At 41.2% G+C, this 27,089-nt stretch overlaps 1 protein-coding gene across 2 annotated transcripts in view; it reads left to right on the top strand.

Annotated features, from left to right (window-relative positions):
- trrap (transformation/transcription domain-associated protein) overlaps positions 1-27,089 on the top strand; it is an 83,549-nt gene that overhangs the window by 8,444 nt on the left and 48,016 nt on the right. Inside the window, exons 13-40 of one of the 2 annotated variants that reach the window (XM_004562323.5) lie at positions 221-299; positions 898-1,132; positions 1,235-1,571; positions 1,771-1,868; positions 1,966-2,160; positions 2,266-2,457; positions 2,568-2,733; positions 2,817-3,073; positions 3,259-3,459; positions 4,825-4,976; positions 7,569-7,768; positions 8,027-8,244; positions 8,551-8,748; positions 8,979-9,239; positions 9,479-9,640; positions 9,884-9,980; positions 10,190-10,311; positions 11,726-11,896; positions 12,093-12,161; positions 13,413-13,433; positions 13,982-14,101; positions 14,877-14,996; positions 15,328-15,492; positions 15,658-15,839; positions 16,447-16,645; positions 22,106-22,234; positions 23,218-23,484; positions 26,002-26,208. In XM_004562323.5, the coding sequence (XP_004562380.1) occupies positions 221-299; positions 898-1,132; positions 1,235-1,571; positions 1,771-1,868; positions 1,966-2,160; positions 2,266-2,457; positions 2,568-2,733; positions 2,817-3,073; positions 3,259-3,459; positions 4,825-4,976; positions 7,569-7,768; positions 8,027-8,244; positions 8,551-8,748; positions 8,979-9,239; positions 9,479-9,640; positions 9,884-9,980; positions 10,190-10,311; positions 11,726-11,896; positions 12,093-12,161; positions 13,413-13,433; positions 13,982-14,101; positions 14,877-14,996; positions 15,328-15,492; positions 15,658-15,839; positions 16,447-16,645; positions 22,106-22,234; positions 23,218-23,484; positions 26,002-26,208 (4,820 nt within the window). The remainder of the gene's footprint in view (positions 1-220; positions 300-897; positions 1,133-1,234; positions 1,572-1,770; positions 1,869-1,965; positions 2,161-2,265; positions 2,458-2,567; positions 2,734-2,816; positions 3,074-3,258; positions 3,460-4,824; positions 4,977-7,568; positions 7,769-8,026; positions 8,245-8,550; positions 8,749-8,978; positions 9,240-9,478; positions 9,641-9,883; positions 9,981-10,189; positions 10,312-11,725; positions 11,897-12,092; positions 12,162-13,412; positions 13,434-13,981; positions 14,102-14,876; positions 14,997-15,327; positions 15,493-15,657; positions 15,840-16,446; positions 16,646-22,105; positions 22,235-23,217; positions 23,485-26,001; positions 26,209-27,089) is intronic. The other variant, XM_004562324.5, reaches the window with a different exon arrangement.

The following is a 27,089-nucleotide window of genomic DNA, read 5'->3' as shown; positions in this document are numbered from 1 at the left end:
GACAAAGCAGTGTCAGGCACAGTGCTAAATTTATAATATTAAATAAACCAAATGGCATGTAGTTTTTTTTTCGTGTATTAATCACAAATAAAAGCATTTCCAGTAACACCCTCTTAATATATTCTTTTACTGCTTTTATTTAATTCTGTCACCCATCAGCTGCTGTTTCAGGTGCAACTATCAGCTCTGAATTCACAATATCTACTTCATTGTGTTTCAGAGTTTATCCCATGTATGGACAAACTTTTTGATGAGTCCATCCTCATCGGTTCTGGCTACACTGCTCGGGAGACGCTTAGGTAAGTTCTTTGTATGTGTAGTCACGATCATTCGAACTCCTCTGTGTCAGAACAGCCTCTTTCTCATGGATGATTTCTCAGCCAGGTGCATGTTAAGTGTCCTAGCATATTAATCAGGTAGTTCTCAGTACTGCAAAATTCTCAAGGAAGCTGACTGAAAACACTGCAGCACAGAAGGCACTGTCAAGTTGTCATGTACAACCTCGTCTCCAGAGTGCAGGCTGCTTGCACATCCTCCTTTAGTTGGATTGCAAAACCTCCTTGACCCGCCTCAGTTGCCAAACTAGCTCACCTCATCAACAAAATGCCTGTCATTTCACATTAGTAATACATAGGAAGCACGGCAGCTGGATGAGATCTGGCAGGATTATCATTGTCACTCATTAGCTTGTCTTCTCTCTCCCTTTCTCTCTTCATCCCAAAGCTACTTTCCATATCCTTTTGTTCTTTCAGCCTCTTTGATTGCTTTTCTCTGCCTTTTAGAAAATACGGCTTCCTCACTAAGCCAGTCTGTTCAGTTTGTACCACTATTTAGTAATGAAATATGATTATGATTCACCTCCAAATGTCACAGTTACATATCTGTCTTATTTTCTAGACCCTTGGCCTACAGCACACTAGCAGACCTGGTGCATCATGTGCGCCAGAACTTGACCCTGACAGATTTATCTCTAGCTGTGCAGCTCTTTGCTAAAAACATTGATGACGAGTCACTTCCCAGTAACATTCAGACCATGTCCTGCAAGCTGCTGCTCAACCTGGTGGATTGTATCCGCTCGAAATCAGAGCAGGAGAACGGAAATGGGCGAGACATCCTGATGAGGATGCTGGAGGTGGGTTGCACAAGGCTCAATTGAAAAGTCTTATTTATTTCAATAGACATATGGCTAGATAAATATTGAAAATTTTCCCTCTTTCCTTATCTTTATCAACAGGTGTTTGTACTTAAATTTCACACCATTGCACGGTACCAGCTTGTGTCCATCTTCAAGAAATGCAAACCTCAGTCAGAGATGGGTGTTGTTGATCCAGGGGCGATACCTGCGGTGCCAGCCACACCCACTCCATCCACCACCCCTGCCATTCCACCACCTGCTCCTCCAACTCCTGTTACTGTGACACCGCAACCACCTGCAACGCCCTTTGACCGAGGTGGTGAAAAGGAAGACAAGCAGACCTTTCAGGTGTCGGATTGCCGCAGTTTGGTCAAGACCTTAGTGTGTGGAGTGAAGACAATTACTTGGGGTATCACCTCTTGCAAGGCACCTGGAGGTGAGTGGGGACACACAAGTGGCACTTATTGCAAACCTATTGATATCTAATAAAATCCCACATGCTCGACTATTCTTGCCTGATTAAAAAGCATCTAGAAAAATGTATAAATGCACACGTAACAATAATTTCATAAGGAAATTCAAGATTTTATCATCTCAAAATGTGTGATTTCCCCCCCCCCCCCCTCCCTTAACAGAGGCTCAATTCATTCCTAACAAGCAGCTCCAGCCTAAGGAGACTCAGATCTACATTAAGCTGGTCAAATATGCCATGCAGGCTTTGGACATCTACCAGGTACAACCTAATAAAAACTGACTGTACTGCAGGGGTGATGGTGTCTCATAACAGACAATCATGGAGTAGTGGTATAATTCATGTGTATCATGACCAGGTGCAGGTGGCAAATAATCAGCAGACATACATCAGGGTGGCTAACTGCCAGACTGTACGCATGAAGGAGGAGAAGGAAGTTTTGGAGCACTTTGCTGGGGTCTTCACCATGATGAACCCTCTTACATTTAAAGAGATTTTTCAGACCACCGTTCCCTACATGGTGGAGAGGATCTCGAAGAACTACGCACTGCAGGTATGTCTTGTCTCCCCTATCAAGAGAAAATAACATGGGATAAGGTCTTTGGTCTTGATTAATCACTTGCTCAAATTCCAATTCTTGTTCTCTTTTGTTTTCTAGATCGTGGCAAATTCGTTCCTGGCCAACATCTCAACGTCTGCTCTGTTTGCCACGATCCTAGTAGAGTATCTTCTTGAAAGACTGCCAGAGATGGGCTCCAATGTTGAGCTGTCAAACCTCTACCTCAAGCTCTTTAAACTTGTTTTTGGCTCAGTATCACTGTTTGCTGCTGAGAATGAGCAGATGCTCAAGGTAAATGGATATTTCTTTTAGTTTTTTTGGGGGGCGTAGTGGCAGACTATTTCACTTATTTCACTGTACCATTGCCATGTTTTACTGATAAGACTTTACCTTTTCATCAGCCGCACCTCCACAAGATAGTAAACAGCTCCATGGAACTGGCTCAATCAGCTAAGGAGCCCTACAACTACTTCCTGCTTCTCCGTGCTCTCTTCCGTTCCATTGGTGGAGGCAGCCACGACCTTCTGTACCAAGAGTTTCTACCCCTTCTGCCTAACCTGCTACAAGGTAAAAACCGCACACAGCATTACTCTGAATTACAGACAACTCATGTATGAAATATTGTAAGCACCTATTTCCATTTCTATTAGGATTGAACATGCTTCAGAGTGGCCTTCACAAGCAGCACATGAAGGACCTGTTTGTGGAGCTCTGTCTGACAGTGCCAGTGCGTCTGAGCTCCTTGTTGCCATATTTACCCATGCTAATGGATCCACTGGTATCTGCACTCAACGGCTCTCAGACTTTGGTCAGCCAAGGCCTTCGTACCCTGGAGCTGTGTGTGGACAACCTACAACCTGACTTCCTTTACGATCACATCCAACCTGTCAGGGCTGAACTCATGCAGGTAGGGCGTTGTTTTTGTGATAATGATTACAGTTTTTTCTCTTCTCATAGAAGAGAATGAAAATGTTTTATTGATTATATACAAGGATAACTCAAAAGCTTCCATATAGCCACGTTCCCCCTCAATGTACCTGGTGTGTTTTTTCTTAAACTTATAGTTTATTCCCTTCCTACTCTTTGCTCTAGGCTTTGTGGCGTACTCTCCGTAATCCAGCAGAAAGCATCTCCCATGTAGCGTATCGGGTGTTGGGAAAGTTTGGAGGCAGCAACAGGAAGATGCTCAAGGAGTCTCAGAGACTACATTATGTAGTGACTGAGGTCCAGGGGCCCAGCATCAAGGCTGAATTCACTGACTGCAAAGCATCCATACAGCTACCCATGGAGAAGGTAAAATATGATCAGGTCTTTTTGTGCCCTTTTCTTTTCTTTGTAGATATTTCTAAAGAGCAGAAAACATTAACCCCAATAACTGTAATGTGAAGAAAATGCATAGATTTTGCGTTAAAATATGTCATATTTTTATGTGCGTAATTACCCCGGCACAGGTCGATTTTGAGCCAGGAAAAGGCCTTATGCTATCCTCAGTGTTGTTTAGCTTTTTGCCAGAGAGAAAAGATTTGGGAGTATTTCACTTTATAGCACTTTCTTATACCAGTTGGACTCTTTCTTCCCCTTTTTTTCCTTTTTTGATTTACTTTTAGAAGGAAAGAATTAAACGTAAAAGAGTTTGATATTCCTCATTATTGTTCTCCACTGGGAGCAATATGTCTTTGTCACAGTTTTGTGTGTGTGAAAGAGAAAGTGAGTGAGGAGATGTGTGTGTCCTCCAGGTAATTAAATTCATCTCTTGTTTCTCCTCCTCATCCCCAGTCAGTAATCATCAATCTAGTGTGGGCCACCATGACGGCATTATTTACTCTCACTAATGGCTGCTCCTTCTTTTTGGCTATCAGTCTGCGTGTTTGCCATCATCATCATGGGCGCAGGCAGCCGACAGAAACCCACACAGACTGTCACATGCTGCACAGCCACATGTTATGGCTAAAGGCATAAATCTCTGGCAGGCTTGAGATGCAGCCATGCGGTTTGCTGCCACATTAGGGAAGGGCAACTGAAGGTGCTGTTATATAGACTGAGATAAAAAAAAAAAAAAAAATACAAGTATGCATAACTTGCTGTGGTACAACAGGTAGAAATGGCACATTGTAACTGAATTTAATATATTTGTATTTTCTAGCTTTTATTTGTCTTCTTTAGCTCTTGTCCAACTGTCTTTTACCATATCAGCTGAGAAATCTTCTCTAACACATCTTACTTTTAAATGTTATATCTAATTACTAAAGGATTTGTTAGAGGCCCAGTCCTGACTAACACATCTGGTTATAGTAATCCACTGACAGGTCGACAGTTCGGTTTTGCTTGTGCCTTCATTTCCTCTCATGCTCTCTCAGTTGTTGTATTCCTCCTCATGTTCTCTTCCCTGTTCTGAGTGGCATTAATTAGTTCATTTTCTCCCTTTAAGTGCCTGGCTGCCGTGGCTTGACAGCCCATAATGTAGAAATGATAATGACCTTTGCTCAACCAGATGGTGCTCTGTGTTACTTCTCCCAATTAATCACATATGTAGCATATGCAATTTAATTCCCATTTTAATAATTTTAAGGATATTGGAATTGTGAGTCGGAGAAATCTGCAGTTTCTGAATGAAAATGTTGAAGATTTTGAAGTAACATTTGCTGCATTTCCTCTAAGGCGATTGAGACAGCCCTAGATTGCCTGAAGAGTGCCAACACTGAGCCATACTACAGACGACAGGCCTGGGAGGTCATTAAGTGTTTCCTGGTGGCCATGACAAGTCTGGATGACAACAAGCACTCGCTCTACCAGCTTCTGTCTCATCCCAAGTGAGTAAACATTCTTGCTTTGATTTGACTGGAGCATACACTTTAATATTGTTGCCACATGGCACCTGGGTACCATTCCTGATGTAATAAATTATTTGCTCTATTATAGATGTGTTGGAGTTTATACCAAAGAAAAATCATTGACACTACCTAAGGAAGTGTTTACATTCACTTAGTTTTATCTAGAATAAATGAGTTGACAAACGGTGCTGTATCTGCTACACTGGTTTTCCACTTAGGTGATTAATCAGAGTCTGGCTGTGTATGTACTCGAAAGTGTAATTTTATCACTTACCTTTTTCTACCTTCACTTGGCACAAGTTGACCTTGCCATCTACTTCACCTTTCCTGTCTGCCCTCTCCCACTCACACGAGGTTTTTATGTACATTACCTCCACCGCCTCCAACTGTCTTGCTACCTGCTGACATGTCCCACTTTCTCTTTCCTCCTTGATGTCTTCACCCCACACTGCTTCATCAATTCCCTCTCAAGGGCAGGCATTGCTAATTACACATTTGCAGACACACCCTCTGGCAGGCTCTGCTGCAAGGCGGAAACCCATATATGAACAGACAAACGGGAAAGAAGGTTGTTGTCGGGTGGGTTAGTCACATTACCATCATTGATCCCCGGGCAGGGGCTAATTGACTTTCCCCTGTCTGTTTATTCTACACCATGCCCCTTACACTCTCCTGTCATTATGCACTAACACACATATGCCCACAAATACGTCTTTGTGCACATGGGGGTAATGAAGTGTGTCAGTTACGATCACGGGGGCTGTGCCATCGCCTCTTCAGTCGTCTCGATTTGCATTGTCTTTTCTCTCACTTGAAAGATTTTCTCTCTTTTTCTCCCCCTCCCTTCATCATCATTCAAACATCTCTCTTTGCCTCAGTGTTTGTTCAATCTAAGTATAGGGCTTTGGAGTTGACGTCACGCCGCAATGCATTGTGGGAGCGCAGCTCCATTTTCGGGGTCTACGAATCAAAACAAACACACTGTGTTGGAACAACGACGACAAGAAACATGCTTAAAAGCAGCTCAAAAGAAAACGGACGGTATAGAGACCGATTGCGTCCAGAGGCGAAGCAGCGGTACTTGGAAAAAAAATAGAGTGCATCGCAAATCTGGACCCATATGAAATACGGCAGTGGAGTAAAGACCCAGACGACTTACCGCCACTGTCCTACCCCGATATCTTCACGTATCTTGTTTGTGGAGTAAGCGCTTACACAGCGAACCAGTTTCGTAATTACAAGTCACTGGAGGCGCACATCCAATTTACAAATGGCTGGGCGCAAGATTTGGCTATTTTCAAGCCGCCAAACTCTGAGTACGTCGTCAAAGTAAGTCAGCTGGAGTGCATCGAGTGAAATAGCCATTTTCCACCCCCCACCATAATTAATGTTACACATTTATCATTGAACTGCTAAAATATCGTTATCATATTATATGCCCATAATTGTAAAGTACATGCAAATTAACACATTGATAATCGGGTAAATTATTAACGCCAATTTGTGTCCTTCCTGTCTCATTTCATTTATTGTCTTTACATCAACCAATCAAGTCACTCCATTCTATGTTTGATCGCAATTTCTATAACTTCCGAGACCACCAACGATGATATTATTCAGCTATAAAGTGTGATGTGAACATATTTAGAACTTACCGGAATGAAAATGTCTTGAGCACACCAGCTGATATATCTGGAGACGTAACAGAACTTGATATCAGCTCGTCTCACGGCTTCTATCCAGGCTAGACGCCTTCGTTTGGTAATATCCGATACATGAGCTCCTTCATGTTGCTTCCAGGTTGGGAAAGCATAAAAAGACAATCGAAACTTATTCCCGTGCCGGTCGTAAGATCGAACATTGCAGCCGACCGCACAGCAAGTACGAACCATGGCTATGCTTTCGCTCCTTACTTAGACCCCCAAAATGGCGGATCGGGCCAAAATCCTTTCCACGCCCACCCCCGTGACATCACGCTCCAAAGCCCTATAGAAGAATGGGAGACCCCCCCCTCCCCCCCCCCCTCCCCCACTGCAATTCATGAAATGCCAAATTGGAAGAACGAAGCAGTGATACTGTGGCATGCCCCAGAATGAGTGAAGGGCAATTGATCTGACATTCTGTAGACCATGCCCGCTGCCATTTTCTCACCCCTCTTCCCTCCCACAGCATCATACGCTCCTTCTCCCTCGTTCTCCAAAGAGCAGTTTTTTTTAAATGGCAATAATAAAATGAGACGATCCATCAGGTCTGCCCCTGGCATGTGGCATTATAAAACACAAGCTCAAGCATGGAGAAAGCAGCCGCTCAATCACATCATGGCTCAGTTGCCTTCAGCTGCATTAAATAACAAAAATACCAACAGGGACAAAAAGAATTCAGAAGGAACAGAAAGGAGACAGAAAATTTAAGAACAGGCAATAGATATTGATATATACATTTAAATGTTGTGTGAATGCATATTACATTGCTTTTGGGCTTTTTGAAAAAATTTGCATGCCACTGCCACAATATGTCATCCTTTTTAATCTGTAGACATCCCATTCATTGTTTGGTTTTCTCCTTCATTAGCTTTACTGAGAAGTGGATCCCCAGTGTCATCATTTCTCACCGCTATAAGGCACAAGACACACCTGCCCGCCGAACTTTTGAACAGGCCCTGACTGGAGCATTCATGTCTGCTGTGATAAAAGACCTGAGGCCCAGTGCGCTGCCCTTCGTAGCCAGCCTGATTCGCCATTATACTATGGTTGCTGTGGCTCAGCAGTGTGGTAAGGGACTGGTAATCTTTGTACTATAGATTTAATAGTAGATAATATAGATCTAATATTTAACAGTGTTCACTTTTGCCCTGTGATCAACATTTTATTCTCGGCTGTTCAAAAAAATTAGTTCATTTCCGGTTTCCTGTGATACATATGCTTGTAATTGACGTTTAAAATCTACACATACTTTATCGTAAAGTTGTAGCATTCTTATGTTTGACATGAAACATGAACCTTTCCTCTTGTCCTACTCTTTCAACCCAGGCCCTTTCCTGCTGCCGTGCTACCAGCTGGGCAGCCAGCCAAGCACAGCTATGTTCCACAGCGAGGAGAATGGCTCACAGGGCATGGATCCACTTGTTCTGATTGACGCCATAGCTATCTGCATGGCCTACGAGGAGAAGGAGCTGTGTAAGATCGGGGAAGTCGCCCTGGCCGTAATCTTTGACGTGGCCAGCATCATCCTTGGGTCTAAGGAGAGGGTACGTTACTAAGAGGAGGGCATTATATAGTTCACTTATTTAGCAGTCTAACAAAAGGATGAATTGTTTTTCTGCAAATTTGTGGTAAACTAACCCAGCTAAGACTTCATTCTGTCATCCTCGTAAAAATGAATACTCTGCCAAATTGATTACTCTCATTTTCATATTGAAATTTGAACTCTATATCCAACTAGCCTCTGATCAAATTCAATTCATTTTTTAGCATCTTGCAATAATGACTCTGTGTTACGTGTATAGTTTTTAAATGGGAATCGCCCTTAATTACCCTGGCTTCTACATCCCCAGGCATGCCAGCTGCCCCTCTTCTCCTACATAGTGGAGCGTCTGTGTGCCTGCTGCTATGAACAAGCTTGGTATGCCAAGCTTGGTGGTGTTGTGTCAATCAAGTTCCTTATGGAGAGACTGCCTCTGATTTGGGTGCTACAAAACCAGCTCACCTTTCTCAAAGCACTGCTGTTTGTCATGATGGACCTTACAGGAGAGGTGAGAGCAATTGATTACAACTTGTTATGCATTTATTTTATTTATTAAATAACTGTGGTTGCAAAGATTTACCTGGTTGTGCTTTTTTGTAAGCCCTGTATACTGTATAACTTGTCATGTCTTTTTTCTTCCTGTTCAGGCATTTGTATTTATTAAGTTACTGATTTTTCTTTTTTCCCCTGTTTTTTTTAAAAAAAATTTATTTTTTTATTTTATTTTTTTATCCACAGGTGTCAAATGGAGCAGTAGCCATGGCGAAGACCACCCTGGAGCAGTTGCTGGTGCGCTGTGCCACTCCACTGAAAGATGAAGAAAAGACAGAGGAGTTGCTAGCTGCACAGGACAAGTCTTTTCACATGGTCACCCATGACTTGGTCCGAGAGGTCACCTCCCCCAACTCGACTGTTAGAAAGCAGGCAATGCACTCCCTGCAGGTGCTAGCCCAGGTCACTGGCAAGAGTGTTACTGTGATCATGGAACCACACAAAGAGGTAAAAGTCTTAACAGTTTTCTCTAAACCTTAAATTCGGATTAATACTTTGCTGCTGTTGCTTCTTAAATGCAATGCATTCATGAATAGAAGGACCTCCAATAAAAAGCTGCAGTATTACTTTCTGTCAGCAGCAGGTGTACACATGGCCAATTTTTTATCTCTATCTAAAGATGAGTGTTGAAATATAAATGTAATGACAACACAAGGGCCTTTTTCATGGGTTTGTCTTTTCTTTAGGTTTTGCAAGATATGGTTCCTCCCAAGAAACACCTGCTGCGTCACCAGCCTGCCAATGCCCAAATCGGCCTGATGGAGGGTAACACTTTCTGCACTACTCTGCAGCCCCGCCTCTTTACAATGGACCTTAATGTCATGGAACACAAGGTCTTCTACACAGAGGTGAGTCATTAGCATAGAGCATTTTGACTTTCTTAATTGTGAACTGCACAGTAATGCAACTGTTAGGACTTTAACCTTGAAAGAAACAATATTGTGGGTTCAAACTTGCTGCTTGGCTTTGGCTCATCTGTTTTAAGTATTTATCCTTTTACACGGTGCATATAAGCTTGATCTAATTTAATGGATCACTGACCTGTTCACCTCTGCTCTTTATGTCATATTTATGCTTTTTCCACTATCCAGCTGTTGAACCTATGTGAGGCAGAGGATGCTGCTTTGATGAAGCTGCCCTGTTACAAGAGCCTTCCCTCTTTGGTTCCCCTCCGTATAGCAGCCCTCAGTAAGTAGGCCCCATTCTGCATTGTTTGTTAGTGTACCAGGGATTGTTACTCTTCTTTTGTGTTCGTGTGCATGTGTGAGTGTGCGTGTCAGATTTAAACCTTCTTAAAATCCCTGTCTAAATCAGTACTGTAGACCACATCTTAAGACTATTATTATAGTCTATTCATGCAAGTGTAGAGTGTCATTAATATTCTTTATCCTCATTAGATGCCCTGGCAGCCTGTAACTACTTGCCACAGTCCAGAGAGAAGATCATTGCTGCCTTGTTCAAAGCCCTCAACTCCACCAACAATGAGCTACAGGAGGCGGGTGAGGGATGCATGAGGAAGGTCAGTGTTACATCATTTCATGTTAATTTTTTCACCTCAATTAAATTTCCTTTTTTTGTAGTAGTTTTAGATATAAAAAAAAAAAAATGCTTTTCTAAGAGATGAATAACTTTTTATGTTCTCAATATTGCTGTTAGAAATCATGATGCCAGGTTCATGTTGTTAATTTACAGTATCACAACGTGGTGCAAATTTTCAGCAAGGCTAAATGTCTCCTACTTTTAGTTGTGTTTTTCTGCTTGTGAGACCGTCTTTATTTAACTTCTTCTATTTAGAGCTCTTTATCCTGGCAACTGCTTTGTTTTTGAATTGTTTGGAATTAATTTCAAGACTTTATCGATTACTGAGAAAGCTTGTATCTGTGTTACAGCACCTAATTTAACTGCAGTTACCTTGGAGCCACAACAGAGCTTAGACTTGACGCCGTAACCTTTTAAAATATGCATTAATCTGTTTGGTTAAACTATGAGGTGATCTACCCACGAACTGATAATTAAATGTAGTCAAAATCGTTTATTTGATTTCAGAGTCAGGTTTTCTGCACCTTTGAAATGGCCTTCTACCGTGTCACTTTTTCCTCTTTCACCTCTTTATTTTTCTGTTTGTATATTATCTTGTTTTCCATTCTTCTCATTTCTTGCTTTACACATAGTTTTTTATTTGTAAGGTCTTTGTTAATTCTCTCCTCATATCATTTCCGCACCCACTTCCATCTTTATGTGGACCCCCGTCAGCTTTATCACACTGTCCCTGAACCAGCTCTGGATACTTCATTAAAGTATCCATGCCATCTTAGCCTCTATCTATTTACTCCAAGCTCTTTGTCCCCTCTCCTATCAATTTATGTGTCCTTATTATTTTATTTTATTTTTTTTTCTGCCACCATCACTCCTTTTCACTATCCTGTGATATTTTTTTTTCCTTGCCATTTTCTGTTCTCTCCCTTCTTTCATCTCTGCCCTGCTAGCACTAATGAGCGTTGCCATGGCCAGATCGATACAGGATGGAGTGTTTGTTCTCAACGCTGAGAGGAAAATGAATGTGGCTGCCATGCATCATTCCCTCCCGTGTGTGTGAGGGTGTGTGGGTGTGCGTCATCAGTGTTTGGTTGGCATGTGTGCTCGTTTACAGCTCAACATGCTGTCATTTGAGTGGCCTTATTACTTTAATGGAGACACAAGGGGTAGTGACCAGTTCACGGGGCTAGAAAACCTGAAAAGTCTCATGATTAGGGGGAAAAATATAGAGGTGAAATTAAAATCACTGTGTCCAAAACTTTAGTAAACATCACCACACAAATCTGAATAATATTTGAGTGTTGTATACGTGTTATATTATTAATCAAGGCAAACAAACCACTCGTCACTTTGTCTTGTTGCTGAACATTTCTACTTTGTCCATTCTCCTCTTGTAGTTTTTGGAAGGTGCCACGATTGAGGTTGATCAGATCCACACTCACATGCGCCCATTACTGATGATGCTGGGTGATTACCGCAGCCTGACTCTCAATGTGGTGAACCGCCTGACCTCTGTCACACGACTTTTCCCCAACTCCTTCAATGACAAATTCTGTGACCAGATGATGGTGAGAAACTTAAGTCGAATTCTGTGTTAAAACTGGCAGGTTAATACTAAGGCATCAGCTTTTATTTATTCAAAGACTAGTTTTTGATTTTATTTTAGTTAACTAAAAATTTTTGGCACTTAGTTTTTAGTTTAGTTTTAGTCAGCTATCAAAACCTTACTTAAACACAGGCATCTTATTTCTTTTTCTTTCTCAGCAACACCTGCGGAAGTGGATGGAGGTAGTTGTAATAACACACAAAGGAGGCCAGCGGAGCGATGGCAGCGTAAGTAAACTCATTTCAGATCTGCCCACGTGTAAAACTGCAAAAATACCACAGATGGGAATCTTTGTACAGTCTTGACATGTATTTGTCTTCTTTTCTTTTGTATGTCTTATTTTAAAATCCTGCTTCAGTGTAGTACAAAAGCATTCACGGCCACTAGGACCATGTTGATACGGTCGTCTGCTGGCGCCATATTTGTTCAGGTCATCTGTTATGTCCAAAGCAAATACCATTACCAATAGGGAATGAGAAATTGCCCCTTGTTTTCAGAAAGCCTTAGTCACATGCAGTGCCCCTTCTCTGTGTGGCCTCCTCCCAGATGAGTTGTGAGTGTCCATATTACAATCAATGATTAATTAGGCACCAGGCAGGCTGTGGTTGGCCTCGTACTCTGTCTCCTCATTATCTCCCCGCAGATAACCTTGTAAAAGGCAGCGAGAAGAGGTGACAGAAAGATTGGCCAAAACACCTGCCTTTTTTTCTTTGCTCCCTACTCTGTGTGACTTCATCCTAACCCATCTGAAAGTGTTCTGTTTTAATTAGATGCAAATTGGCCTTTTGTCTTTCATGCCCTCCAAATTTTGGTCTTTGTGCCCGTTGACAGCAGACCTGGAAGTGAAAGCAGAACCAGGGTCAGGGAGTCAATTATGATAAAGGAAAAAGAAAAGTGTGGGAGGAGGAATAGAGCAGGGACGAAGAGGATGGTGTGAAGATGTGTGGGTTTTGACGGGGTGTAGTAACGAGGAAGAGTTTTTGTGACAGATAAAAAAACAAAACTTACCACAGTGCATGCATGAAATATGATTATTTCTTTTCGCCCTCACTCTCTAGACTTTGTTTCAGTTACTTAAGTATTTATTCCATTGATTCTGTGTTACCCAACTAAAATTAAAAAAAAATATATATATACACAGTATATTAAAGTTATCTTGGAATTTAAAAATGATGGGCTTGTCCATGTGTATCAGGCAACATATATAAGTATGTCGTCGATAAGCCAAAAAAATCATTCGATCAGTATGTTAGCTGACCTCTATTTCCAATGTGGCCCTTGCCTTTTTATTCACCGGAGGCTAAGAAAAGTTTTTCCTGCGGTCACTTGTAAAGGTTGCGATAATCTGCCCCTCCATTATCATCCCATCTTATCAGCTCACCTTCCATATTGAACAAAGACAGACAACAGATAGCCTCACAAAAAAAGCACACATGCTGTTCTGCTGACTCTGATCATTGTCTCCCATTCTGGCACAGCCTGCGTTGGAAGGTGTTGAGGTGAGATGCGACCCGGTGTTGCGCCCTCTGTTGGTAACCCTTTGTCAGTGATTGAAATTTGGTCTGATCCAGTGTCGTGCTGGTGAATTGAGCCAATGTCATGGTAGTGGTGGAGTTGCCCTGTATTTATGTGTCCATGTGTCTGTTGTCATCTCGAGAATTGTTACCATCATCTCAGCTTCACTCTAACTCTAATTTTGAGTGTCTAGAAATGTTGAATTCTGCTCTTTTATTCCCTTCTGGCATCTTGGAAGCGCAAAAGTCATAGGATTTATAAAATAACCATGTTGCTCCTTTTATTTGTTTTTACTCTGTCTAATCCAAAAGCTGGTGTGTGTGGTACTCTGCACCTTTCCTGTGGGAAGTTAACACCCTATTAATTACGAATTGCACTTTCAGTCATTTGACTGAGGTTCATCCTCGTCTTTCCACAGTGGCTGTTGATCAAGACTGTCTGTCAGGAATGATGTTTGTGTGCAGCTCATCTGTCCAAGAATTTCATCCACTCCTTTGTTCCCTTTGTTGTATGTCTTTGAATCTTCCTGTAGGAGATGAAGATCTGTTCAGCCATCATTAACCTTTTCCACCTGATCCCAGCGGCACCGCAGACTCTAGTCAAACCTCTACTAGAGGTGGTCATGAAGACTGAGAGGGCCATGCTCATAGAGGTAGGAAACCAATTGCATTATGTAGATGGAGTTGTAGGTAATATCTAACAGTGGTGTAAAACTGCATCGGGCAGGCAGTGAAAGCAGTTGGATGATTAGCAAATAGATCGCTCCCAAACAGTTCAAAAAGAGGGCGGTTTTAGTTGTTTCTTCCATTAACAAAGTATCTATCATTAAGGATTTAGACATAATAATAATGGATTGGATTTATACAGCACTTTTCAAGGCACCCAAAGCACTTTACAATGACACTATTCATTCACTCTCACATTCACACACTGGTGGAGGCAGCTACGGTTGTAGCCACAGCTGCCCTGGGGCAGACTGACAGAAGCGCGGCTGCCATATCACGCCATCGGCCCCTCTGGCCAACACCAGTAGGCGGTAGGGTAAAGTGTCTTGCCCAAGGACACAACGACCAGGACAGAGAGCCCAGGGATCGAACCGGCAACCTTCCGGTTACAGATGCGCTTCCCAACCCCCTGAGCCACATGTCAGAAATTAGACATGCTTTTCTGGTTATTCCGGTTATGTTTAAGAGGGTGAATGGGGCCAGAAAGTAAGTGTTGGGTCTTATTTAATAAATACAATAAAAGAGGGAAAGAAATGCTTTATATGTGATTTAGAGGATGCAGGATTAAATGTTATAATCAAAATCTTCACAAGGAAGTGATGGAGTCCATATTTACTGTGAAGTAATTCTCATCCCTTCTTCTTCAGGCTGTTTCCTTTGCTTATGTTCCTTCAGTTTCCTCATTATTTTGTCTCGCACTAGGCTGGCAGCCCGTTCAGGGAGCCTTTGATCAAGTTCCTGACGCGTCACCCATCTCAGACAGTGGAGCTTTTCATGATGGAGGCTACACTCAACGACCCCCAGTGGAGCCGCATGTTCATGGTCAGACAATAGGAGCTCTAAGTAGCCGTCCCCTCAGTCTTTTCATTGACACATTTGCCATTAAAAATGTATTTTGCTTCTTTGTTGCATTTGCAATGGGCTGTATTCGGAAATGTATTGAGTGTTTCGAGCCTCAGTGGTCCTATTAACACAGAATTGAGATGGATTGCTCCAGTAAAATTTCCTAATTTTCTTCATCGTTCAGTATCACAAGTCTGTATATCTGCTATGCACTGTTGGTGATTGAATGGGGTGGACCTTGTAGTCTATTGTTATAGTATACATTTTCTTTTGTGTTATAGTTACAGTAGGTGTTTTTGTTCACATGCAGAGTTTTTTGAAACACAAGGATGCCAAGCCATTACGAGACGTGTTGGCCTCTAATCCCAACCGCTTCGTCCCCCTGCTTGTTTCTGCTGGCACTGCAGCAACTGTTCGACCTGGATCTCCCTCTACTGCCACCGCCAGACTAGACCTGCAGTTTCAAGCTATTAAGGTATGCAGAATTCAGTCTGTTCTTTAAGGTGGACTCACATTCACACAGTTGTTATACTCAGGGATGTCTCGGCAGTTTTTGATCCAAATCTATATACAGCTTAACTCATATTTCTGTTATTTATCCTTAACTAATTTAACCTCGTTCATCTTCACATCTGTTCAGATTATTAGCATCATAGTGAAGAATGATGAGGGCTGGCTTGCAGGGCAGCACTCCCTGGTCAGCCAGCTGAGGCGAGTCTGGGTCAGCGAGGCCTTCCAGGAAAGACATCGCAAAGACAACATGGCAGCCACTAACTGGAAGGAGCCAAAGCTGCTGGCCTATTGCTTGCTAAGCTACTGCAAGTAAGTAGATTTGCTGAAATTGTAATGAAAATGAAATGTTGCAGTTTTCATAGATGTTGCACACTGAATTTGCCTGTTGATATGAAATGTTGTCAGTGGACTGATGTGAAACCCCAAAAACAGCAACCAGGCAGTGCTAATGAGCTTTGTTGAAGACTTAGTGACCATTAGAGTGTTAGTTGATAGTTTCAGTAGTGTGAGCACTACAGGTTAATAATGCACATTTTTAAAGTTACTGCATTTTCCAACTTTACTCAAGTGACATTCCAATCACAAATGACCTTCTGACCCTTTCCTTTCTGTGTGAGCACTGAGAAAGTGCTAGCACACTTGGTGCACTAGGCATTTAGCAGATGTTTATTTCAGACCTTGCAATTAACCCCCTTAACACTTCAGCCAGTAATTTTAGCTTAGTGTAATGAGTTCAGTCAACCTTCCTTTGACAAACAAAGTTCTGCTTAGAAAAAAATATATAAAAGTGGCTAATTAACAGTGCGTTGGTTTCTAAGGTTATTTGAAAGTTGTGTTTTATAGTGTCCCCGTTGTTAACGTTAGCCACATCTCTTTGTGTCTGTGCACTGAACTTATCCACTCTCTCTCTTAATAGGCGTAACTACTCTGAGATTGAGCTGCTGTTCCAGCTGCTGAGGGCCTTTACGGGTCGCTTCCTGTGCAACATGACCTTCCTGAAGGAGTATATGGAGGAGGAAATTCCCAAGAATTACTCCATTCCTCAGAAACGTGCCCTGTTCTTCCGTTTCGTTGAGTTTAATGATCCCCACTTCAACGATGAGCTTAAAGCAAAGGTATGTACACGTCCAATCAGACGAAAAACGTTAGTTTATAAGTACAGGCTGCAGATATTTACCCTCTTTTGAAATTGACATTGAAGTGATGCCTGGAGGTAGAATACAGTTTTGCGTATGACATGCTGAAAAAGCAGTGTAGCCTAAACTGATCCAATAGCGCGATCAGTAAATGTATAACATGACAACAAGCACTATACTGTTGGTATACTGTTTGTAGTTAAAGTATCTGACTGGTTGTCTACTCTTTTATGATGACACGAGCAGCATCCACAAGGCCAGATGTAGTAACTCACATTAGCGATGATGGTGCACTTAAATATGCTTTCAGGTCAGCACTTCTGTCTCTATAATCAGCACGACGCACAGTATCCCAACCTCTGCCTACGCTTCCTTACAACATATTGTGCGTCAGGGGGATAAATGCCTATAACCCATTTAACAAAAAAAAAAAAAAAAAAAAGGAAAAAGAAAAAGTGAAATATTTTGCAAATAAGTCCATTCCTCTATTTAACTGAAAATCATGCAAAGACAGCATATCTGATTTTAAAATTGGTACTATGTTATTATTAAATATAAGCTTATTTTGGAATTTTATGTATTCATCGTTAAACACATGTAAGACAATAAATGATTAATCAACTGAAATTCATTGGATATTTGTTTGAATGGTGTAGTTTAATTCAATTAAGACTATTTAAAACAGTCATCCCTCCACCTCTGACCAGAGATCTCATACTATTTGCACATTTTAAATACATTTGTTGACCAAACATCATATTAATCCTGTGAAAGACTGACCCATCCAGATGTATCCACCCCATGCTGAAGTAAAACAGGCTGCAGCTCCCCTTTGGCCTGGTGTAGAATAGGCACTCGAATGATGGATGGAAGGTGCTTTGGCAGTGTGTGTTGAGGGATTATTATGATGGTAGATATGTAATACCATTCCTGTCAGATACTTTAACATCTGTGACCCATACTGACCACGGCTGAATAGCACACACTGATTATGTGTGGGCACGCATCCAGAATGAACGATATCGAGCCATAATGCAGATATTTTGCTGCATGTTATGTGTCATATTTTGGTTTTATTGCTTCATGATGCAGTGTCTGCACAAGCAATCATGGACTTTATTTTGTTTGATGTAGTGGAGTTCTTCAGGTTTGCATGTCCACAAAAGCTGGATTTTGCAAAACAAGATGTTTCAATTTAAAACGGGACTCTAAGGACATCTTGTTGTCATTGATGCAGCAATTTTAATACTATAAAGCAGCCTTATTAAAAATAAAACAAAACACATTTGATAAATATGATCCTTTTAAAAAACTCATTGAAAATAACACTAAATTTATGTTCTGGGCTTTTTTTCATTGTAGAGAGAGAGATTTAATAATATCATATTCATCATAAGCTCCCCATCTCCACGGCTCGATTACTTTCCTTCTCAACTATTGGACATGCAGCATTTAGGGACCTGATCTGTGTGACTTTTATAGTTAGTGTTTTGTACCAGAAGTTCTTTGATAGAGTGGGGAAGGTCATTTTGTCTGGTTCTAGGACCTCAGAGGCTCACAGATGAATGCTTCTGTAGTCTCTACCTGACCTGCTGCTGCTGCTGCAAGCATTACAGTCATTCAGGCTGCATTTTAATTAAGCTCCCTCTCCCGCATGCAGGCATCGGCACAAACACACACCCACACCCACAAACACATATTTCGAACAGCTGTAATGGCACATAACCTGGCACAGAGAAGCAACAGCACTGCTGTTAAGTACAAACGGGTCAGTGGGGAAGGCCTGTCCTGGCACACAATAGCACATACCCAAATGGTTGTGTGGTAGGCACACAAAACTGTAGACTCACAGGCACACCATGCCATGTGCACACACACCACTAAAATCCAAGGACAAACAGTGTTTCTGGTGCTGCTCACTGCACCTGTCCCTTTTGCTTGTATTCAGTTTGCATTCCTTGAGCTGCATACGGGCTCTGAAAATGAGAGGCAGAATAAAGGCAGAGGAAAGAGAGTTCAGCCAGCTCATTTCTCTGTATTTTTCTTTTTGGGTGGAAATGCTGCATTAGAATTTTCAGCAAGGTTTACTCTCTTAGCTAGCAGAGCTTCAGCACCCCACCATGCTCAGCCCACCCCCCCCCAGCAAAATTTTGCTCCTATTGTTGTTTTTCCGCCTTAATTGTCCTCCGCTGGTGTGCAGCAGATGCTGGCTGTGCAGATGAGGCAGAGACCCAGACTGACAGGCGTGATGTGTTTCTGTGCGAATATGTTTGTGTTGATTGGTGTACGAGTAGTGAGCATGAGAATGAGCGTGGGTGTTGCCTCCATTGACATTTAAATAATTGCCTGTAGCATTTATCATAGGAAAGTGTGTGAGTCTGTGCGCTTGCAGTTTCTCGGGAAATCTGGGAGTTAGAAATTCAGGTTCGTATAGAACATCAGAAAGGTCCAGGAGAGTATTTCAAACAGAGGAGTGTCTAGAGAGAGAGAAGGAGAGAGACAGCAGAATGGGACAGCAGCAATGAATCATCTACGGTAGTGCAGGCTGACCCCGAGCTGCTGGTACTGCTGCTGTGTTCCTTCTTTTTGTTTTATCCAAACACTTCTTATAGAAAACCATTTTTGTGCTGCTCTTCTATTCAAAGGCGTTTCATTATTTGCAGAATCCATCTCCAGTCGACGAGCAAACAAACAAATATATGAAATTTATGATGTGCCGTGCATCTGTTTTGCTTTCTGCTGCTTCTTTGTTCCAACATGAGAAAGAGTGTAGTAGAACATTTTTTTACAATATGTACGATTAATCCCTTCCCCGAGTAGAGACATTAAACAGTAAGCACGTGTGCAAGTTTTTAATACCTGTACCCTGTCTGGCACAATAATCTAAACAGCGATGAGGAAGATTAAGGATTCTTGACAGTTACATCATTTAGATGAAGGAAGACGATTGTTAAAAATTAATTTGATTTTTCACATTCAAAATATTGTTCTTGAGCAACTCTATTACTAACATACATTGTCTTTTAGTTAACATAATTATTATTCAAACAAATAATCAAACCATTTTAAGTGAATCACGTTATTGAAGCCGAGTTCTTAACTTCATCTACTCTCCTTGGTTATGTGCACTCAAAGGGAGACTGCATCTCTTTATCTAGTCATGTGTAAAATGAATGTACTGTTTACATCTAGTAGTGATTGTCGTCATCACACATTCATTGTGGCTTCGAGCCATTCATTTTTTTCTGGTTTATATAAAGACATTAAAAGACCCCCCTTCAACCACCCACCACTCACCACCCCAGTTATCACAGCTCCCCTTAATTGAGCTCAGAGAGGAAATCTATGGGCACTGCAACTAGGGCTGCTCGATTATGGCAAAAATGATAATCACGATTATTTTCACTGAAATTGAGATCACGATTATTTGACGATATTTATTTAACCCTTTAAGACCTACTATAGAACCAAGTCCACCAGAGCTTATATTTATTTTTTTTACATGCTGTAGTGCCATTTGTGGGAGCATTTCAAGTTGCTATACATCAATACAACTGTTATAGCCCATATTTTACTAATATGTATGCATTAAGTCCATAGTAATTACATAAATTGCAAAAAAGTGCAATAAACTACAAAAAAAATTGAAAATCGCTTTTGTTTTGTTTACATATATTTCTACTTGGAGAAATTTAAGAGGCTTATCCCTCAAAACTTTAAATACAATAAAGTTGCAAAAAATAGTTTCCCACCACAGGAAATTTATTTTGAGTGTCTTCATAGTTTTATTTTGGAGATACAGCAATTTTTATATACTGCAGGAAAAACAAAAAACAATCCTATGATGCAAATTTGCAAAGAAAACAGCATGTGCATCATTTCACTGTGGGAAGTGTTACGAACAGCTGATAGGATCGGCAAAGCGTGTTTCTGGAATATTATGTTTTTGTTCCTGCAAGCGCTTTTTATGCAATTTTTGCAAAGCTTTATGTGGAAGGAAACCGTGACCGAGGACAAGCTGATGGCATCAGATGTAAGTACAACTCCTCCGGTTTCATATGCAAAACAAATTATTGCGCTAGCTTACACGGTTCAGGTTCTACAGGGATTTAAAAATAGTTAAGCAAAACGGAGCGTGCTGCTCTGACCGGCTTTAAAGGGTTAACAATGACTTTAAAAAATAATATAAAATAGTGTGCAACACCACTGAAGTTTTTTTTTTTTTTAAACTCTCTTTTCAACCAACGGCAGTCACTCTCCAAATAACTTCTGCTTAGCTTTCCGAGCTTCCCTCGGGTCCTCTTAATCAGCGGTCTCCAACCTTTTTTGCGCCACGGATGGTTTATGCCCGACAATATTTTCACGAACCGGCCTTTAAGGTGTCGCGGATAAATTAGGGAGGGGCTAATAATCGGCTCAGTCATTTTTAATGATCGTTGAAAGCCCAGATCGTAATCGTGATTAAAATTAGATTAATTGAGCAGCCCTAACTGCAACACACACACACACGCGCACACACACACACACACACTTGTTATATGTGAATTGAAAATGAAATTTAAGATAATTAAGACACCTGCAGAATGTGATCTAGGCCACTCGCCCAGAAATCCTGCAGGAGCACATCATCAGTGGCATTACAAAATGATGCTGTTATCGTACAATGATTGATATCAGAGAAGCTTAGAATTAATAGGAATAGATGACACTGAAAAACAGAGTAATGCTCAGTGTGTGTTCAGCGTGTGAGAAAGAGAGCGAATATTGTGCTAATGGAGGAGATGGAACATATGCTACCACAGCTCATTCTCCACTGAGCGATGCCCTGTCCTCCCAGTGATGGATTGAATAGGGGTGTTCATTAATAGATAGCAGCTTCTTTAATAAATGCAGTCGTTAGCTGTATAGTGGTTGGGTTAGTCGGATTTTACAAACTAATCAAGCCCTCATTCACATTCCCTGTTAAGATACTCTAAATCTTATTGACTTTTGTTTTTGCTTTAAATGCTTGTAGATTAATTAAGGAAATACATTGTTTCTTTAGTTTTGCCTCAGAGAGGAAATTGTTTTCTTTTTGCTCTTTAAATTATTTATTGCAATCATTTGGTGCCACATTTGACATTGCTGTGGTCAAATGTGTCTTTTTTCTCTCTCTCTCTGTACAGTCCAGTTGTTTTTATTATTTATTTTTTGCTGTTATTATCAGTCCGGAAAGTATTCTCTTCTTGTTCCTACCCCTTTCTGTGTAATCACTTATGTATTTGCCACTGAGGGCTGATTGTGTGCAGGGTTTTCTTTAATGTAGGTTTGAAAAGGGTACACTAGGTGATTTCACTGATTAGTTTCTCCTTTCTTGAAAGTGTGCTATCGGTGGAATCATCCATTGTAATCTCTCTTGAAAGGGTCAAAGCTGTAAACTCCACTTTTCTTCTTTAATAGGTGCTGCAGCACATCTTGAATCCAGCCTTCCTGTATAGCTTTGAGAAGGGAGAAGGTGAGCAGCTGCTCGGACCGCCCAACCCTGAAGGAGACAACCCTGAAAGCATTACCAGTGTCTTCATCACCAAGGTACACATGCTATCTCTATCTGTCTAAATCCATAAAATACATGGATTTATTATCTTGTTATTCATATTTTTCCTCTTCTTACTGTTCTTACCATTTTCTTCTCACAGTCAGCAGACAACCCTTGCTGTCTGTTTATTCCATGACTCTTTGTGTTCCTGTTTCTGATTTCATTACCTGCTGCATTTCCTCTCATAATGTCCTATCAGCCCAACATCTCTCCTTTCTGAGTCATCATCAGCTACATCCTATTTAGTCATCTTCTTCTCTCATGGCCTTACACTTTAATTACTGTCATTTCATCTCTTTCTTCTTCCTTTTTTTCCCTACATGTCTTTGATTTTTCTTTCTTCCTCCCAGAAGCTCCTCTCTGTTTGTTATCACGTTTGATTCATCAGACTATAATTTCTGGTGTAAATGTCACATTGTGACCATGCTAAAGGTCGGCATGTTTGTTTGTACTGTGGCAGATCTCATCACTGACTAACACCAATCCTAATGGCTGCTAATAGCTCCTCTACAGTCTGGATAAAACTGATTTCCTACCTCACCTCCCTGTCTCCCTATGTACTGTGCTGTCTTCTGTACATTCTCTTTGGGGAATTGGTATTTGGGTGGTTTGAGTGATGCAAGGTTTTCAGTATATGTAAAATTAGATTGTGTTGTTGTAAAGTGTCATTCAGAATCAATGAACTGTGTTACACTCTAGAAATTTAAGTACAGATTATTCAATAGAGTGAGTTTCGGCTTATTGTTTATCTACATATGAGGAGACTTATTGATCTCTAACTGGAGTTGTTAAGAATTAGCATAACAGGGCTAAAGTATTTTTTGTGAGAAGTTTTAGTAGTGTTAATACAACATCCCACCAAGTCAAGCTCCTGAAAATGTTCTGTGCTAATTCTGCTATAGATTGCAAAAACGGTATAATTTTCCTGTATTGCCCAGCAATTTTTAATGGCACTTCTTTCCTATCCCTCTCCAAGGTTCTGGACCCGGAGAAGCAGGCTGACCTGCTGGACTCTCTGCGAATCTGCCTACTGCAGTTCTCCACCCTGCTAGTGGAGCACGCTCCCCACCATATTCATGACAACAACAAGTCACGCAACAGCAAGCTGCGTCGTCTTATGACTTTTGCCTGGCCGTGCCTTCTGCCTAAAGCCTGCGTTGATCCTGCCTGTAAATACAGTGGTCACTTACTGCTGGCCCACATCATCGCAAAGTTTGCCATTCACAAGAAGATTGTCCTGCAGGTGAGAGCTAATAAATGTTTCAATGCCGAAAAGGGACACAACAGAAAAATGACAAAAGATGGATTTGAAAATGGAACATAGCAGATGAATTCACAGTAGAAAACGGCGTACACTTAGAAAGGTACCTTTGCTTTCTGAGTCACACTTATGAAGAAAATGCTGTGTAGTTGTGAAGTCAGAGGAACTATTTTGGGTGCCCCTGGTTCACTAAAGCCTCTTTCAGCCATGCACTTCCATTAATCTGTCGGCCTCTGAATGTGTCAGCTTCATGGCCAAATGAGCACCTCAATGGTTTTTCTGTAAAAGTTTCAGACGACGGTCCTACTATGTCAGATTTAGTAATATTTACATATCACTTTCAGTGCTGCAGGAGCTTGAACTGCATGCAGTCACATTAAAGAGCAAGCCTGCAGAAGATTATGATGTACTGATGTAAGAAAGAACTAAGAAAGAAATCCGTTCATCGGCAGACTTCTGAGATCCTGTGCAGGCTTGTGGCTGACATGGACAGAGATTTTAATCAAAGGCTGTCTTCGTCTAGAGGTAGAGGGAATATAAAGGACTGGGTTAGCAAAGAGGCAAGGGAGTAAGAAGTGCAGGAACAGGCCATGCAGATGGCAGTCTTGAGTGCTGTGAGTGCCATCTGCATGGCCTGATCTTCTTTTGTTTTTCGAGTTAGATATCCAGCATTATGTTACTTAATGTATTGCCTGCTTTCATGCATCTAACAGATGAGCGTGAAAAGGCAATATTATTATTCATAAGTTGTGCGTCTTGTTTTATGTTGAGTTTTTGAAATATCACTTCTTAGTAGAGCTGGGCGATATGAGATTTTTTCATATCACGATATGTTTTTTTCATTTCAGGCGATAACGATATCTATCACGATATAAGCCAAATAACTATATTTGTAAGATTTAAATGTGCCGTTGCTCACAAGTAAAATGTGAAATAATCAGCAGCTTGTTTTTATTTAAATATTTATTTCCCATAATAAGTTCAACAGGGTAGATGTACTTAAGAAACATGAGACTTTTTCAGATAAATAAAGGCAAATATTGCAAACTACACAAAAGGCAGCCGCTAAAGCGTTTAAGTTTCAAAATAGAACAAACGAAACAGACTAAATTGTCAATTCCACTTAGAAACAAAATATTAATTCTAAAAATAAATCTTAGTTTGTTTTACAGAAGAACAGACAAAACTGACTAACTTTTGTCAATATCAAATAAACTGAGAACTAAAAGGAAATTCTCAATCTCTCCTTGTTGTATAGCTGAGCTTTTCAAACAGTTTTAACAGTTACTTTAGTCTGACAAAAGCCGAATGACGAATTAGCGCTTCCAGTCAGAGACTGAGGCTACGTACACGGGTATTTTTGAAAACGGAGATTTTCCGTTTTCGTTTTAAAAAAATAATCCCGTCCACACATAAAGGCAGAAATGAAGGAAAACGCTGCTATGAACATGCCAAAGCAGCAGGTGGCGCTAGATTCCTAACCGTGCAGAAATGTTGGCCAATCAGAAGTCTAGAAGCCTCGGTGGGAAAAAGTAAACAAAGCTGGGGCATAGAAGCAGAACAGAGTCGTATGTGTGGACGGACAGTAACTGTGTGTATATGTAAGCATTTAAACACTGCAGAGAGTAGAATTAACAGTAACAGTAGTGTAGAAATTCATTTCACCGAAACAATAACGTGGCGCACAGTGTGACGCATGCACCAGTTTATTGTATTTCCAGACTTGCTTTCGGCACAATTTACAGTGCACGCTACTCTGTTTTTTGTCAGACTTGAAATAGCCGAAATACCTTCACACTACGGAACTTCTATGGCTCTTCCGTTCAACAATCTCTCCGGCATTGGAACCATCATCTGTTTTCTCTTCGGTCACGCTCGGTTGATTTTTCTAGTCGGCACACTCATTTCCTCCATTACGCGCTGGCTCTATTACCCGCTGGCTGCTTCCCAAACAAACACACGTGCGGCTTGGCACTTGTGCTGTAGGTAACAAGTCACGCGACGTGACGCTGCGGCTGTGATTGGTTCGGCTCTGCGCTACTTAATTTGGATTGGCTGACCTTTTTTTTTTTTTTTTTTTTTTTTTAAGAGGACAAGAGCGGCGAGGTCTATCGCGATAGCTTAATTTCTCTATCGAGTAAAAGTTATATCGCGATACATATCGTTATCGTTCTATCGCCCAGCTCTACTTCTTAGATTACCCCACTTTTAAATTTTGTATCTTGTGTTGATGGGTTTAGCAGTTGTGGAGCCAGCTTAACAACTCAAGTGATGAAGCATTTGCATTTATGCCTGTCATCAGCTTCTTTCATTTTTTTCCCAACTCTGTAAGGAAGGTGTGTGTGTGCGTGTGTGTGCGTGTGTGTGTGTGTGGTTTGTGTGCTTTTTCTATCTTCTCTAAATGTGTAGGCAGGAAAACAGCACTTTTAAGGGACAGTAAATTTTAGCCAAGTATATGGTATGTTGGTAAATTAGACATGCGATCTCTGCTCTGTACAGGTCTTCCACAGCCTGTTGAAAGCCCACACAATGGAGGCCCGGGCCATAGTCCGCCAGGCTATGGCCATCTTGACTCCGGCAGTGCCTGCACGCATGGAGGACGGCCACCAGATGTTGACGCACTGGACTCGCAAAATCATTGTGGAGGAGGGGCATACTGTACCACAGCTGGTTCACATACTGCATCTCATTGTGCAACACTTCAGGGTGAGTAGATTTAAAAAAGAAAAAAAAAAGCACACACATTAATGCAACTTAGGCAGCAGCAGACTTCCATATGTCAGACCACTACTACCAAAAGTATTGAGTCCCCATGATATCCTCCTGGGATGGATGGAGCTCTTCCTTCTGTCATTTAAATTATTTATGACAGATTTGTTATACCACTTAATAATAGCAAAAGTAATATGCTTCTGAGGATGACAGTAAAATATCAGCGTTTTCTGTTTTACGATTTCTTGTGTTTCGAGGTGAGCTGCCACCACACATACTGAGATGTTAAGTGCCACTCAAGTGCACACATAGACATCCATTTAGTGTCTCTGCCGGCTCTCCTCTCAGCATGCTCACTGCAGGGAACCACGTGGGGGGAGACTGTTGAGACGCTAATTTTACTGATTATCTAAGTGCTCTGAATTACATGACACATCTTTCCTAATGGGAAAGGAGCATACTCATTAAAATGTAGATGATCTTATGCAGACCAATTAAAAATGTTTATGATTTTTTGTTAATTTCAGTTTTATATTGGTTGTAGCCAGATCATTTGTACTTTGCTCTGTTATCAAGTCAAAAGCTGGACTCTCATGTCTAATTATGTCAACCGCCTGGTGTCCACAGTTGACTTAATGCAGATACAGCATTAAACACACCCTTCACAGCAGTGATCAGTAGAGTCAAAGAGCAGCTCATGTGGACTCGTCATCAACAAAAGCAAATGATCATCGAGCTTGCTTTTCGCTTTCCTCCATAAACTTGAAAGACACTTGTGTCCTCTCGCTTCTTCAGCTGATGTTCACCGCCTCACCAGTCAGAGAGCGACAGTCTTTTAGCAGAAGACTGACATTTCCCTCAGCTTCCCTCTCTAT

Source organism: Maylandia zebra, linkage group LG8 (genome assembly GCF_041146795.1).
Source record: "Maylandia zebra isolate NMK-2024a linkage group LG8, Mzebra_GT3a, whole genome shotgun sequence".
Classification (NCBI taxonomy): domain Eukaryota; kingdom Metazoa; phylum Chordata; class Actinopteri; order Cichliformes; family Cichlidae; genus Maylandia; species Maylandia zebra.
The sequence above is the reverse complement of the archived record's forward strand: the minus strand, read 5'-3'. Positions and strand labels throughout refer to the sequence as shown.